General features: G+C 44.4%; 1 protein-coding gene across 1 annotated transcript in view; it reads right to left on the bottom strand.

Moving 5' to 3' along the window:
* The window catches only part of CTSC (cathepsin C), a 38,186-nt gene extending 30,515 nt beyond the window's left edge, over positions 1-7,671 (bottom strand). Inside the window, exons 1-2 of the mRNA XM_006118371.5 lie at positions 7,348-7,671; positions 4,055-4,200 (exon numbers count right to left, since the gene is read on the bottom strand). Coding sequence (XP_006118433.2) covers positions 4,055-4,200; positions 7,348-7,516 — 315 coding nt within the window. The 5' untranslated portion in view covers positions 7,517-7,671. The remainder of the gene's footprint in view (positions 1-4,054; positions 4,201-7,347) is intronic.
* Positions 7,672-15,632: the final 7,961 nt, after the last annotated feature.

The following is a 15,632-nucleotide window of genomic DNA, read 5'->3' as shown; positions in this document are numbered from 1 at the left end:
TCAACTGGGACTGTGTTTTTCACCCCTGAACATACGTTTTATCAACAAAAGCGCTAGTGCAGACGTAGTCTAAGCAGCTGTACAATTTATTCATGGTTTCCAAAATGATCACTGCCTTCCTTTTATAAACTCTCTCAGTAAGGGCATGTCTAAACTACATTGCTCTTTCAAAAGAGGAATGTAAATGAAGCAAATGGAAAGTGCAAATGAAGCGTGGATTTAAATATCCCGTGCTTCATTTGCATATTCGTGTCCGAGTGTTTTTAAAAAAGGGGTTTTCAAAAGTGAAAGCGCAGTCTAGACGGGGTCTTTCAAAAAAAAAAAAAAAAAAACCCACACACACACCCTTTTTTGAAAGGCCCCATACTCCCGAGGGTTTTTCCCCCCCCCCCGAAAGAACCCTGTCTAGACTGCGCTTTCACTTTCGAAAAACCCTTTTTCGAAAAAGCACTTGGATCCGAATATGCAAATGAAGCATGGGATATTTTAATCCGTGTTTCATTTGCACTTTCAATTTGCTTCATTTACATTCCTCTTTCGAAAGAGGAATGTAGTCTAGACATACTCCCATTCGCCTTTGAATTCTGTAAAGGCAATTAGGCTTATTCAGAGGTTATAATTTGCTTAATGATCAACTCCAATAATCCCATCTATTCTTTGTAAGAATGAAGACTTTAACCCAGGTTTGACCTGGTGAAGGAGACTGAAAAATTAATAGTCAAAGTTGTCGAGCCCAGAGGTTCTCAACCAGGGCCATTGGGGCGGGGGAAGAAGGAGCCACTAGCAGGTTTCAGGGGAGCACTAAGTAGGGCCAGCATTAGACTTGCTGAGGCGCAAGGCAGAAAGATCAAATCCCACCATATGAGGCTGAAACCTGGAGACCTGAGTCCCGCCACCTGAAGCTGAAGCTTGAGCAACTAAGCTTTGCAGGGCCCCTGTTGCATGGGGACCCAGGCACTCACAATGCTTGCTACCCCTTAATGCTGGCCCTGGCTTTTAAATGCACAAAAACCTGTTGTGGCACAAGTGGGCCATGAAATTTTTATTGTATGTTGGGATAGGGGGAAGGGGGCTCAGAAAGAGATAGGGAACCCCTAATCTAGCCACACTATTCAATAACCACATCTTATGTCTCCTAACTACTAACAGCATCTGCCAAATCACGAATGGATCCAACTACAATGCAGTAAGGAGTCTTCAGATTTTTTCCTCTGCATCTCAAACCATTTCATTCTTCCTTATCCATGCATTGATTTGATGCATCCAAAGAATTCTCATTAGCAGTTACCCCCACATTTCAAGGCACTAAACCAGCTTTCACAAACAGTTAAGACGAGGTAAGACTGATAAAAATACCAATCTGATCTCAGCAGCCCTTTTATTACTCAGTTAGTGCTCTCCAAATGAACTTTGATTTCTCAAGAGCCAAATTTAATCTCCTGTGGATGCTACTGGAGTAGCACTGTTACCCAGCAACTCTTGCATCAGGGAGCCTCTCTGTTGAAATGCAGCTTGTCTTTCGGAAGCCACTTGCTTGTTTCTACAGTTTATCAAGATGTAACTTGATAACTGACATTTGTCTCAACTGCTCACTTTATTGGCTCTTGAAGCAACTCTTCACATTTAATGTGAAAGACATCAGCCTAAGGATCCTACTGTCTGTGTCGCTCTAATATTTCCCCTAAGCGTGTCTGTCAAGGAAAGTAACACTATTATGTTCAACTCTGGCAGGTGGAATTAACAGTTCAGTGCTAGGTGCATGAAAGAAAACAAGCTAGTATACTGGGCTCCATTTCCCTAGGAAAGGCAACAATTCATAATTATCAGTGGGGTGTGAAGTGCCTTTAATTAATGGTAATTGTCCCAGCTGAACTGCCGTACAAACATATCTACGTCTCGTTCTTTACTATTTTGTAATTTTTTTAAATGTCATGGATTTCAAGGTCAAATAGAACCTTTATGATAGTCTAATCTGACAATCTGCATACTACAGGCCAGAGAAGCTCACAGAATAATACCTGCATCAAGCACATACATTTGGGTTAAGCTACAGAGAATCTTTAACTTAAATATCCAGTCTTGACCTATAGAGATCAAGTAGCAGAGAATCCAAATTCTAGCTCATCAATATTGGTTGATGTGATCAATAGATTTCTAGGTTTTTTATCTTTCTTCCTGGGTGTTTGTGCTGCCTTCCAAAATGGACTAGGCAATTCTCCCTAACTGAAAGGAGTCATGAGCAATCTGAACTACTGAAGACACTAGAACAGTGATGGACAACCTGTGACTTGTGGACCACATGTTGCCCATTAGGATTCTGCATGTGGGCCATTTTGTTTACCCTTGCCCGTACACAGGGTTGCCAAATAACCTGGTTTCTGTTCATATGTTTTTCCCCCCCTCACAGTATTACTAACGTAACACGCACATGAAGTGCGTGCTGACTGTACACAGCACTGACTCTGAGGGTATGTCTAGACTACATGCCTCTGGTAACAGAGGCATGTAGATTAGGCTACCCGGCATAGGAAAATGAAGCGGTGATTTAAATAATTGCCGCTTCATTTAAATTTAAATGGCTGCCGCACTGAGCTGATCAGCTGTTTGTCGGCTCAGCGCGGTAGTCTGGACGCTCTGCGGTCAACATCAAAGGCATTTGTTAACCTCTCCGGTTTGCCTCGTGGGATGAGGTTTACCGGGGATGTCGACAAATTCCTTTGATGTCGACCGCGGAGCGTCCAGACTACCGCGCTGAGCCGACAAACAGCTGATCAGCTCAGCGCGGCAGCCATTTAAATTTAAATGAAGCGGCAATTATTTAAATCGCCGCTTCATTTTCCTATGCCTCTGTCGCCAGAGGTAAGTAGTCTAGACATACCCTGAGAGTTGTGCGCTCTCTCTACATCCAATCAAAGCGCTGCTACAGTTCAGTCAGCACAACCTGCAAATTCTAGGTATACAAGCAGTTAACAAAACTACCCTATCCCGGGATCAAATGCTTCCACTATTTGATCTGAGGAAGTGGGTCTGGCCCACAAAAGCTCATCATCTAATAAACCATCTTGTTAGTCTTTAAAGTGCTACATTGTCCTGCATTTTGCTTCAACTATCCCGGGAGACTGTGATTCTGTTACAATTGCAGATATGACATTGGGGCATTAGCAAGATAGTATATTTTTGATAATTACCAAACTAAAACAAATTTTGGGCATATGAGAAAAGTTCTTTATCTCTTAAATATGAAGATATTCAATTTAAACTTTAACTTTTATTTCTTGAGAAATACCAATAATCCATTTTTTGTGAAGACATTTTAGTTCTCTCTCCAAGACGAATGTCTAGAATTGGTCAAAAACCACATTTAAAATATTCTTGAAAATTGTGATTAGCTTTTTCTTAAAAAAAACAGAATTTTAATTGAATTGTTTTTACCTGTTCAATGAATGACCACTTGTAAAATGGTTCATTTGGATTACATCATAAATGTACACAGCAATGAACACTGCACTACTTGAATGCCTCCCTCACAGCCTGCCACCCCGACCCAGGCCCTTCGCACTCCCCCCCCACCCGCACAATCTCAGGCCCTCCCTTGGACCCCATCACAATGCCCGAGCCGCATTCCCGCTCAGGCCCAGTGCACGGTGCGGAGGCAGCTCCAGGGCAGCCGTGGACAAGGCCACTCTCCGCTGGGCACTGGCCACCTCCGGCACCAAGCAAGTGGGAGCCTGAGCCAGCACGACCTCGAAAGGCACATACCTGGGGAAGGGGCGGCACACGAGCCCACAACAGACAATCATGGTGCGCACCATTCCACAGAGTCTGCTTGCCCCTCCCTCCCCCCGCCAGCCAGTAGCAATGAGGCAGATAGCCTGGGAAGTGGCTCAAGGCGCCGCGGGCTGCATGCAAAAGAGCCATGGGCAGCATGTGGCCCATGGACCTCATGTTGAGTCCTGCAGTATTGTGTTCTAGCCACTATACAGCAGTGCTATAAAAAGAAACCAGAACACACATTGGGGGTGGAGGAGAGAAATTAAAGAAATATTAAACTTACCTTAAAAAATGCAAACCATTTGTAATCATTTATTACAACTTCAAAGCCTTGGTTGTAAATTATGGTGAAGAAGCCATAATTGCCCAGATCATCTTGAGCTACAGCCAGCTTTTGAAGAGTCACCTTTACTTTTTTTTCCACAGGTCCTGCAGAAATGAGACAGTTATACAGGGACAGGTTAAAGCAGGAATGTATTATGCCACTTACAAAGTTACACTATTAGGTTAGAGATAAGGAGGTTAATTCAGTCAAGGAGGGTGAGGCCCACTTCTAGCAGCTGATCTGGAGGTGTGAACACCAAGGCTATGTCTAGACTGCAAGCCTCTTTCGAAAGAGAGCGTCTAGACTGCACGCGGAACTTTCGAAAAAGCAAGCCGCTTTTTCGAAAGAAAGCACCCAGTGAGTCTGGATGCTCTCTTTCTAAAAAGCCTGTTTGCTTTCAAGAACGCCTTCTTTCGAAAGAGCACTTTCGAAAGAAGGCGTTCTTCCTCGTGGAATTAGGTTTACCACCGTCGAAAGAAAAGCCGCATTCTTTCGATTTAATTTCGAAAGAACGCGGCTGCAGTCTAGACGCAGGTGAAGTTTTTTCGAAAAAAGGCTACTTTTTTCGAAAAAACCCCTGAGTCTGGACACAGCCCAAGAGAGGAGAAACTGCTTTTGTACTTGGCTAGCCATTCACAGTCTTTGTTTAATCCTAAACTGATGGTGTCAAGTTTGCAGATGAACTGTAGCTCAGCAGTTTCTCTTTGAAGTCTGGTCTTGAAGTTTTTTTGCTGCAGGATGGCTACTTTTAAATCTGCTATTGTGTGTCCAGGGAGATTCAAGTGTTCTCCTACAGGTTTTTGTATATTGCCATTCCTAATATCTGATTTGTGTCTATCTATTTTTTGGGTAGGGTCTGTCCAGTTTGGCCAATGTATATAGCAGAGGGGCATTGCTGGCACATGATGGTGTATATTACATTGGTAGATGTGCAGGTGAATGAACCAGTGATGGTGTAGCTGATCTGGTTAGGTCCTGTGATGGTGTCACTGGTGTAGATATGAGGGCAGAGTTGGCAATGAAGTTTGTTGCATGGATTGGTTCTCTAACTCAGGAACCAATCCATGCAACAAACCTCATTGCCAACTGTGCCCTCATATCTACGAAAGCGACAACATCACAGGACCTAACCACTATACAAAAACCTGTAGAACACTGTTCATCTGCACATTTGACACCATCAGTTTAGGATTAAACAAAGACTGTGACAGACAGCTTCAGACAAGACTTTCGTCCACCCTGCAGGAAGCCGGCACTACACTAGAGGTGGCTCGCAATCGACCAGTTGATCACGATCGACGGGTTGATGACCATGGGTCTATAAGGTGCCACAGGACTCCTTGTCGCTTTTGCAGATCCAGACTAACACGGCTACCCCTCTGATACTTGACACTATTAAGCTGAAAATAAAAGAACTGGCATTAGGACTACTGCGTAAAAGATGTGATACACAGAAAGCACTAAATTGGCAAATAAACTTTTATCAGGGTTAAATTTTTACTGAGTATATTTCTCCTGTTGGTGCACTAGACTTCCTTTTTCAGAGCTATCTGGCTTTGGCACGTAAAAAGTACTGAGCATATACTACACCCTTCCATGCTCCTGCTCCTTCCCCCGGCCAGGCACCCTACTCCGATCCCACACCCATCCCTATCCCACTTGCTGGTAGCCCTGTCCCGCACACTTAACCACTCTTTTTTGTCCCCACCCCGAGCCTAAGGAGGGGGGGGGGGGGCATAAAATCCACTATCTCTGAGCCACAGGAAAGTAAATTTGGCCTATGGAAAGTCCTGAACCTTGGTCCTCCTTGTCCCTTCCCCTCACCCCATGGGACTGTAGTGCCAGAGGAGTGAGGTTTACATTTGGGGTTTACATCAGAGAGGGTTGGGGGTTTCTGGACGAGTTTTTTGCTTTTCACTTGTGTGGTTCCCTGACCCAAAAAAGGTTCCCCACCCCTGCCATAAATAAAGAAAACTTTTAAACTTTTTGTATTGAACATATATTAATATTTTAGTCTATTTAAAATTAAGTTTGATAAAATAACATTAGAAAGTTAAAATGCTTAATCTGTTTAATATTTTAAATTAAACTGTTCTCCCAGGTTGCAGCACTAGCAAAACGGCTCAGGTGTAATTATGTAATTAACAGTGAGTTTCCATTAGCAACTTGTGGTCCCTGGAGAGGTTTACATTGAGCCAGGTGGTCCACAGGCCAAAAAGTTTGAGACTTTGTGTCGCTTTAGGGCAGTGCCCTAAAGCAAGGCAGTAGGGTGCATGGCCAAGGCAGGAAGTCAGAGACACTTTACTGCAAAAATGTAGGTACTTACAAGGTTACGCTGCAGCCAAGCAGCAGTTTTGTAGATCAAAGTGGCTTCTAAAAACGTTTTAGGTGCCTAAATCAGGAGTTTAGGATCTTAAGTACTTGGCCCTGACCCTATTAAGAAAAGGCATTCATGATTAACTCCAAGTACTTTTTAAACACAAAAATTGCAAACTCTTATTCCTACTATGAAGGACAAAAAGACAAAAGGAGGAAATCAGATATAACTGTCCTATTTAATGTTACAAGCTTCAAGACTCAAATGTATAGCCTTGATTTTCCTGCAACCAATGTGTCCTTTAGTATCACATGATGAGAAACAGGAGGGAAAGTCCATTCATTGCTGGTTGCTCCTCCAGAACTTGTGATCACATATTGATGCTTAGTAACAAAATAAAAACGCCTACAGTTATAGAAAAATGCTTAAACAGAATTTACAGCTCATCCAGTTCTCTACTAAACTGCCCAGGCTAAAGCCAAATTTCTCATTCTACTTCCTCTTTTGAGATCTGAATTGATACATCAGAGGGGAAATTTCCTAAGAACAGGCCAGCTCAATGTTAACCAGAAAAAAAAAAAGTAGCTTAAAGAGAAAAAGAAATAGACAAGTTTCCACGGAGGTCGTATGGGGTCCAAGGGCCATGCAATCCAGACAACTCCTTTCCCAAAAATGTCCCGTGTGGTTTTACAACTGGAGGAGAGGCAGATTTGAAGGAAGGGAGGGAGTGGATCAGACCTACCCCAGGATTAAAAAAAAAACTCAACGGGAACAACACGTTTAAGGGGGCAAGTTTTTTTTAATCTGTTTGAAAAATGTTAACTAGAGTGAGATCGGCACTAGCTGAGCAGCGCTGGCCAGAGGGAAAACCAAAGACAAAACCGGGTAGAGAAGGAAAACAAATGGGCGGGGGAGAAATGCCCCCAGCACTTACCCATCTCGGAGCAGTTTATGTGCCGGCTCTGGCCCCCCCTGCCCACCTGGAAGACCCAGGTGCCCTCCAGGTCCGCAAAGCTGCAGTTGGCCGGGGTGTCGGCCAGCGACTCCCGGGGCAGGGAGACCAGCAGGGCGGGGAAGAGGCAGCACCATGCTAAGGGCCCCATGTCGCCGCCTCGCTGCCGGGGGAGCCGAGTCCCGGGACAGGAGCTGCACCGGGCGGCGCGGAGCGAGTCCAGCAGCAGCCTCCCTCCCCTTGCTCACGGCGCTGCCGCCCGGGCTGGACTGGAGACCAAGGGCCGGGCTGGGCCAGACCCGCCCCGCAGGCATCACGTGGAGGAGAGGAACGGGGCCTCCTGCCCTCCCCTGGAGCGGGCCTGCTGGGTGCAGAGCTGCTCGCGCAGCGACTTGCAGCCAGGCGGATGCAACTGCAAACCGAGCTCCCCGAGTTGGAGGGGGAAGCCTGTTACCCCGGACTGGCCGCTCCCCGTCCTCCAGCAGCAACTTCTCATGGGCTTCAGACAATACAGAGCCAGAGACCTGGCTGCAACAGGTCTACCCCCCTCCACACACACACACACCTCAACAGACCAGGCTGGAGCCCTGTAGGACAGGGTTGCCGGGTGTCCGGGTTTGAACTGGACAGTCCAGTCTTTGAGCTTGTTGTTCGGGAAACAAATTGAGAAAATATAAACGTCCGGTATTTTCTAAATAAGATGTAATGTAGATTGTGATGTAATGTCAAGTGTGTCGAGTATTTTTGTTGAAACCATTTGGCAACCCTACTTCTTCCCTTTCATAAAAAATACCCTAAACAAACTGTGGCCAGCCAAAACTCTTCACTTACCACAAAATCCTGATTTAACTGCAACAATCATCTTGAATCAACACATATTCAACCAGGGCTGTTAAAAACACCCCCAAGATGGGACAAAACCAGTGTTGTCAGTTACCTCCTCCACCTACCACTGAATTTGTGGCTGTAGATATGGGGCTGTTCATATCAAGTAGAATTCAGATCCAAGTTGTTTCTACTTTGCTCGAGCAAATTGGTTCTTAGATCCATACAACCCTGCTTTTGGTTTGACAACATTCCACTGACCAGTTTTTTACAGCATCAAAAGCAAACCACCTTGATTTGTCTATTGCAAAAAGGGAGCAAACCCCTTGTGTGTTGAATCTTCCCCCACTGAATTTTGGGGATTCACTTAAAAGGGAATCTGGCGACTAACTGATCCTAATTGTGCAAACCCCAGACTTAAAAACAAGGAAGTGCAAAACCAAGCCACAGAACTTCTCTAGCTCATCTGCTGATAACTCATCTGGCTTGATTTGCATATTCATAGAAATCCTGACTTGTTAGGAATTTCCTGTTCTCTTTTATATTTCAGTACAGCTTGTTCAAATGTAAACCGTTGTATCCACTCCCCTCCCTCATGTTTGTCTACACTAGTGCTCCCACCATTTCCCAATAATTACTAATCAGACTTAGTAATGCCTATGGACTGGCTGACAAGAAGGTCTTGTTGTGCTGGCGCTGCATAACACAGAGTAGCAGCCTGTCCCTATTCTGCAGCATTTACATTCCAAGCAGAGAAAACAGATAATTTGAAGTAGGAATAAGATCCTCCGGAAAAGGGCGCTTTTTCCGGAGGATCGGGACCAGTGTAGATGCTCTTTTCCGGCTTTTCTAAAAGCCAGAAAAAAGCGGCGGACATTTTTATTTAAATGCCGCGGGGGATATTTAAATCCCCCGCGCATTTCCCTATTACGATCGCTGAAATTAACATGCCCCTTCCGGAAAAGGGGCCAATGTAGACGTAGCCATCCTGTTTACCTCTGACCATTTCTCTAACTTGCTAAGGTCATTTTGAATTATGTCCCTATCCTCCAAAGAAGTTGCAACCCCACCCAGTTTGGTATCATCTGCAAACTTAATAAGCATACTCTCTATCCCAATAACGTCAGTGTAGACATACCCTTAGGTATAATCACTGATGTATTGATAGAAGCCTTCAACTGCCTGAAAGGGGAATTCTAAAGAGGATGGAGAGAGGTTTCTCAGTGGTGACAGATGACAGATGACAGAACGAGGAGCAATGGTTTCAAGTTGCAGGGGAACTCTAGGTTGGATATTAGGAAAAGCTATTTTATTAGAAGGGCAGTGGAACATTGGAATGGGTTACCTAGAAAGGTGGTGGAATCTCCATCCCTAGAGGTTTTTAAGTCCCGGCTTGACAGGGCCCTGGCTGGGTTAATATAGTTGGGATTGGTCCTGCTTTTAGCAGGGAGTTGGACTCAATGACCACTTGAGGGCTCTTCCAACCCCACGATTCTATGTATTACCAGTGTTGTGTGATCAATCTTATGCAAAGTATGCCTTACAGCTCAGTGATACCTTACTAGTATTATTATTTTGTCTAAATCTGTGTATCATCATTGCATCTCAAATCATGAATACATGCCATATGTTTGTATCTCAAATGTACTGTATTCCTGGATGACTCCCACAAAGCAGATTTGCATCAAGGCTAGTGAGCCTTGTATTGAAGGCCCATTTAGACAATCAACTCTTCAGCAAGCTCCTCCTGAGGATATCTCAGAAGGCAGAGAGACAATTGTTGCCCCAGGACTCAGCAATGGCATGTGATGTAAGGACTTGTGATCCAAGATTGCACCAGTAACTTTCCATAAACATGGGCTGCGGGTATAAAAGTGCAGACTGTGACATCACTTCTTTGCCTCTTTCCTGCTCCCCATTTCTGGATATGATTTCTAACGAAGATCATTGAAAATGGACAGATGGCCCCAATATTTGGGATGACCCAGACCGACTTATTACAAATTGGCAGATTTAACATCAGTGCTATTATCCTGATTTACAGACACTGAAATTGAGTGTAATATGTATGATTCATTGTAACCTCTTCATCTTCCTTTTCCCTTTATATTAATAAACATTTAGGTTTTAGTTGTGAAAAGACTGGTTACCAGCATGGTTTGGGGGTAAGATCTGACGTATATTTTGACCTGGGATGTGTGACTAGTTCTTTGGAACTGGAAGAAGCTAAGGTATGTGTGATTTTTGGTTTTAACGGTCATATATCACAGACGTCTGGTTTGTCTGAGATATGCATGAGGGGCTAGCAGGCTTGAAGGAGACTCTCTATGGCTTCATAATAACCTGTGTAGTAGTTTAGAAGCACCCGTTACTGGTTTGGAGAAATCTTATGCTGGAGTATACTACAGGTTGTACCTCCCTAAACTGGAACTCTCTGGTCCACCAACATCTGTGGTCTGACAGGGCCACGGATGTTTGTGGACCAGAAAGCTCACGAGCAGGGAGGCCATTTGTGAGCAGGGGGCTCAGGCAATGTGGGGAGCACAGCGTCAGAGGACTCAGGCAGTGTGGGGAATCCTACAATGTGGCTGGGAGCCCTATGGCAGGGGGCTCTAGTGGTATAAGGAGCCCCACAGCAAGGGGTCCGCCAGCACGGGCAGCTCCAGTGGTGCAGCCAGGAGTCCCACAGGAGGAGCTCAGGCATGGCAGAAACCCTGCAGCAGGGGCCCAGGTAGCACAGGGATCTTTGGTGGCACAGCTAGGAACATAGCAGGGGCTTAGGCAGTGCAGGGAGCTCTGCGGCGTGGTTAGGAGTCCTGCGGTAGGGGGCTCAGGCAGCGCAGCTTGGCGTCTCAGGGCTGAGAAGTCCAGCCAGGGCCAGCAGCACAGCTGGCTGAAGGCAGTGGGGGCTGGTTGGGGCCAGAGGCAGAGTGGCGGGTGCCTGGGAGACCGGTGCCAGGGAACCTCCCCTGGTCCAGCAAATTCCCTTGTTCAGGATTGGCCAGGTCTCAAGGGTGCTGGACCATGGAGATCAAGCCTGTACCAGTTTGGGGGTATGTGTCCAAATTTCTGGCAACCTGACCTTACAGAAGCACTCTGAGCTATATCTGACACCTGGCAGCATAACACTCTTTAAGAACAAAAAGAGGAGGAGGGGCTACCAACAACAACCCTAGAACAAAAAAAGAGCAAGAAACAAAATAAGATGACAGACTAACAGAAACCCAGTTAGTACACACAACACCATGGCATATAGGGGAGCGAACAACAATGCTCGGCCCCTGTGCAAGGGGACGGGGAGGCCCAGCTCTATGCTCTCAGTAGGGACGGGGCCTCAGGGGGAAGGGATGGGACCAGAGCAACTAGCCCTCAGCAATGCCCGGAGCTTGCTACTATGCTCCCCCACGCCTGTGGGGCACTCCAGCAGCATTTTAAAGGGTCTAGGGCTCTGGCTGTCGCTGCTGCTGCAGCAGGAACTCCAGGACCTTTTGAATCACTAGGTCCTGGAGCAGTTGGACCATTTGACACCTTCCCCCCAAATCAGTGGGCCTGGTGACATAAGTATAGCCTCACTCTCAGAAGCTTGCACAAATCTCTAGAGCAGGGGTGGCCAACCCGTTGCAGGCAAAGAGCCAGAATAGTGGTGGACATAGTGCAAAGAGCCGAAGGGAAAAGTTTGTCGGGCAAAAAAATTTTTTTTTTAAAATCACCTGTCATGTTTAGTAGAGAGAGAAAAAAAAAGGATGCTTCCCCTTTAAATGAAAACTTCGGTTTGACTTTTTGGCCACATCAAACTCCCAGCGGCCATCTTGCCTGCGCCATTTTGCTTTACCGCACTGGACGTCTCAGCACAGGGAGCGCCCGGCAAGCACAGAGAACCAGGGGCAGCTTCACAAGCTGCACTGTCTGTAGTGAAGAGCCGCATAAGGCTCGCGAGCCGCAGGTTGGCTACCCCTACCCTAGAAAGACTAGACCAGAATACCGTCAGGGCTAATCAGTCAGGACATTTATTTGGGAATGTGAGCACCTGTAAAACATTTAAATGAAACTGAGTTTTATTACAGAAAAAGTTTTGCCAACCTTTTAAAGAACAAATCTCTTTCCCAGGTGCTACTAGAACATAAATGATTCATATTAATCAGTATTTTTAGAGTAGATCTGCAACCAGTCAGGTTGCGCTACAACCTACTGTCAGGAGTAAGGTGTTAGTCAACCAAAGCAAGTCTAGCAGAATTTGGGGATAGAAGTGTAAATCATAGAATCATAGGGCTGGAAGAGACCTCAGGAGGTCATCAAGTCCAGTCCCCTGCCCAAAGCAGGACCAATCCCAACTAAATCAACCCACCTAGGGCTTTGTCAAGCTGAGAATTTAAAACCTCTAGGGATGGAGATTCCACCACCTCCCTAGAAACCAATTCCAGTACTTTACCACCCTCCTAGTGAAATAGTTTTGCAAAGGTTGGCAAAACTTTTTCTGTCCTAATATCCAACATAGACCTCTCCCATTGTAACTTGAGACCATTGCTCCTTGTTCTGCCATCCATCACTACTGTGAACAGTCTTTTTCTATTCTCCTTGGAATCTCCCTTCAGGAAATTGAAGGCTGCTATCAAATCCCCCCTCACTCTTCACTTCTGCAGACTAAACAAACCCAAATCCCTCAGTCTCTCTTCATAGGTCATGTGCTCCAGCCCCCTAATCATTTTGGTCACCCTCCACTGGATCCTCTCCAATGCATCCACATCCTTTCTATAGTGGGGGGCCCAGAACTGGACACAATACTCCAGATGTGGCCTTACCAGAGCTGAATAAAGGGGAATAATCACTTCTCTAGATCTGCTGGCAATGCTCCTCCTAATGCACCCTAATGTGCCATTATCCTTCTTGGCTACAAGGGCACACTGTTGACTCACATCCATCTTCTCATCCACTCTAATCCCCAGGTCCTTTTCTGCAGAACTGCTACTTAGCCATTTGGTCCCCAGTCTGTAACAATGCTTGGGATTCTTCCGTCCCAAGTGCAGGACTCTGCACTTGTCCTTGTTGAACCTCATCCAATTTCTTTTGGCCCAATCCTCTAATCTGTCCAGGTCCCTGCCCTCCAGTGTATCTATCCTTCTCCCCAGCTTAGTGTCATCTGCAAACTTGCTGAGAGTGCAATCCATCCCCTCATCCATGTCATTAATAAAGATGTTGAACAAAACCAGTCCTAGAACAGATCCTTGGGGCACTCCGCTAGAAACCAACCACCAACCTGACATGGAGCTGTTGATCACTACCCGTTGGGCCCAACAGGTGGGCCCATCTTTCTATCTATCGTACAGTTCATTTATCCAATTCATAGTCCCTTAACTTGCTGGCAAGAATATTGTGGGAGACCATATCGAAAGCTTTGCTAAAGTCAAGGTATATCACATTCACTGACTTTTCCATATCCACAGAGCCAGTTACGTCATCATAGAAGCTAATCAGATTGGTCAGGCATGACTTGCTTTTCGTGAATTAATGTTGACTATTCCTGATCATTTTCCCCTCTTCCAGGTGCTTCAAAATGGATTCGTTGAGGATCCCCTCCATGATTTTTCCGGGGACTGAGATAAGGCTGACCAGTCTGTAATTCCCTGGATTGTCCTTCTTCCCTTTTTTAAAGATGGGCACTACATTTGCCTTTTTCCAGTCATCTGGGATCTCTTCTGATCTCCACGAATTTTCAAAGATAATGGCCAAAGGCTCCGCAATGACATTTGCCAACTCCCTCAGAACCCTCAGCTGTATTAAATCTGGGCTCATGTATTTGTGTATGTTTAGCTTTTCTAAATAGTTCTTAACCTGTTCTTTCTCCACTCCACTCCTTTAGTTTGCTTGACCAGGTTTAGTCATTTAATGAATTCTAAGCTCATTGAGAGCTTTTTGTTCTTCATTTGTAAAGAAACAAGCACAGTAAGGTCCTGGTCCATAGCTAGGGCTTCAAGGCACTATACAAACAAAAAGAATCCTGTCAATTTTTCATCTAAGGTGGCTCACATGGTTTTAGACTCTATATATGCACAATGTTGCTCTTGAAAAAAATCTATCCTCATCTTGCGCAACAATGCTGACTTCGAGTTTCTAGTTATTCACTCTGCACCTTTTTGCTTGTTAACATGTGCATGCTGGAAGTATGCTTGAGATCATTATTTTGAGGGCCAACAAAGTAATAATGCAAATTTAGTGTTGATTAGAAAACTATTAGGTACTGCTCTAATTAGGGCAGAATAATAGAAAATATTGCAGTAATTAAAGCAATATGAAAATTCCATTATCTCAGAAACTGCCTGGAGCTCAGTACCTTTTAAATGTAGAGAAAGTAAACTGAGAAAAGTTCATTTTCACTTGTGTTGATGCACGTGTTTAAACAGACTATTTAAAAAAATGGTGTAAAGAAAACAAGAGTTGCAGATGGTGAAGACTGTAAAATTAAATGGCTTTATCAATTTTCTTAGGTTTCTAAATGTACTATCCTTAAATGTTGTTCTTCAGATGAGGTGTCTCTCATACTGGCAAGATTTCACTCTAATGTTTGGTACTTATAAAACATTTTAATCTTCAAAGGCATTTACAAGCCTGAGCTAATTAATCCACATGATCCCTTTTAGGTAGGTAAGTGCTATCATTTCTACTGTGAAGGATGAGGAAGCCAAGGCAGAGAAGTTAATTTGGAGTATCTTTAATATACTGTAGGCTGATGCTTCAGTACTTGGGTCAATTGGAAAAGTGGATGGCAATGGGAAGTAGAAAACCTGATACCAAGACAAACATATCAGTCTGAGCTAAATAAGAACAAAGAAAAAGAATTTAGGAATTTCTAAACAATTGTCATGTATTTGCTTGGTTTAATTTTTTTAGCTTCATGATTCTTTCCAAACTTGTTTTCTATTTCTAAAAGATGAGGAAATCGAGGCACAGAATTTAAATATTTTGTCTAAACCTCAGAAGGAAATCAGTGGAAGAAACAAATGGAGACATCAGATTGTTTAAAACGTTTATTTCTGTGTTCTGTTTTTTAAATGGTGAAAATATAAAAACATACACACCCTTCCACTTTTTCTCTTAAAGACAAAAATAGTACTTTTGTGAATTTGTTGTAGATAGAAACTCTGCAGTTTCACAGAAAACTATTTCAGCCAAACTGCTTTTTGCTGCTTTAGAGCTTTTCCTGTAATATTTTGGCATACATTAGCACTTCAGAGTTATGAACACCTTGGGGAATGGAGGCTGTTATCACTCTGAAATGTTCATAACTCTGAAAAATTATGGTTGTCCTTTCAAAAATTTACAATGAACATAGACTTCATATAGATTTAAGACTTAAAAGATGCTTTAAAAATAGGTGACGGGGCGGCATCACATGAGGATTAACTGTTGTGTTTCCTCCCTCTGGGGCATGTGGTATTGGCCATTTT

This window comes from Pelodiscus sinensis, chromosome 1, assembly GCF_052426305.1.
Source record: "Pelodiscus sinensis isolate ZL-2025 chromosome 1, ASM5242630v1, whole genome shotgun sequence".
In the NCBI taxonomy this organism is placed as follows: Eukaryota; Metazoa; Chordata; order Testudines; family Trionychidae; genus Pelodiscus; species Pelodiscus sinensis.
Note: the sequence above shows the minus strand (reverse complement) of the source record. Positions and strands in the feature narration are given on the sequence as shown.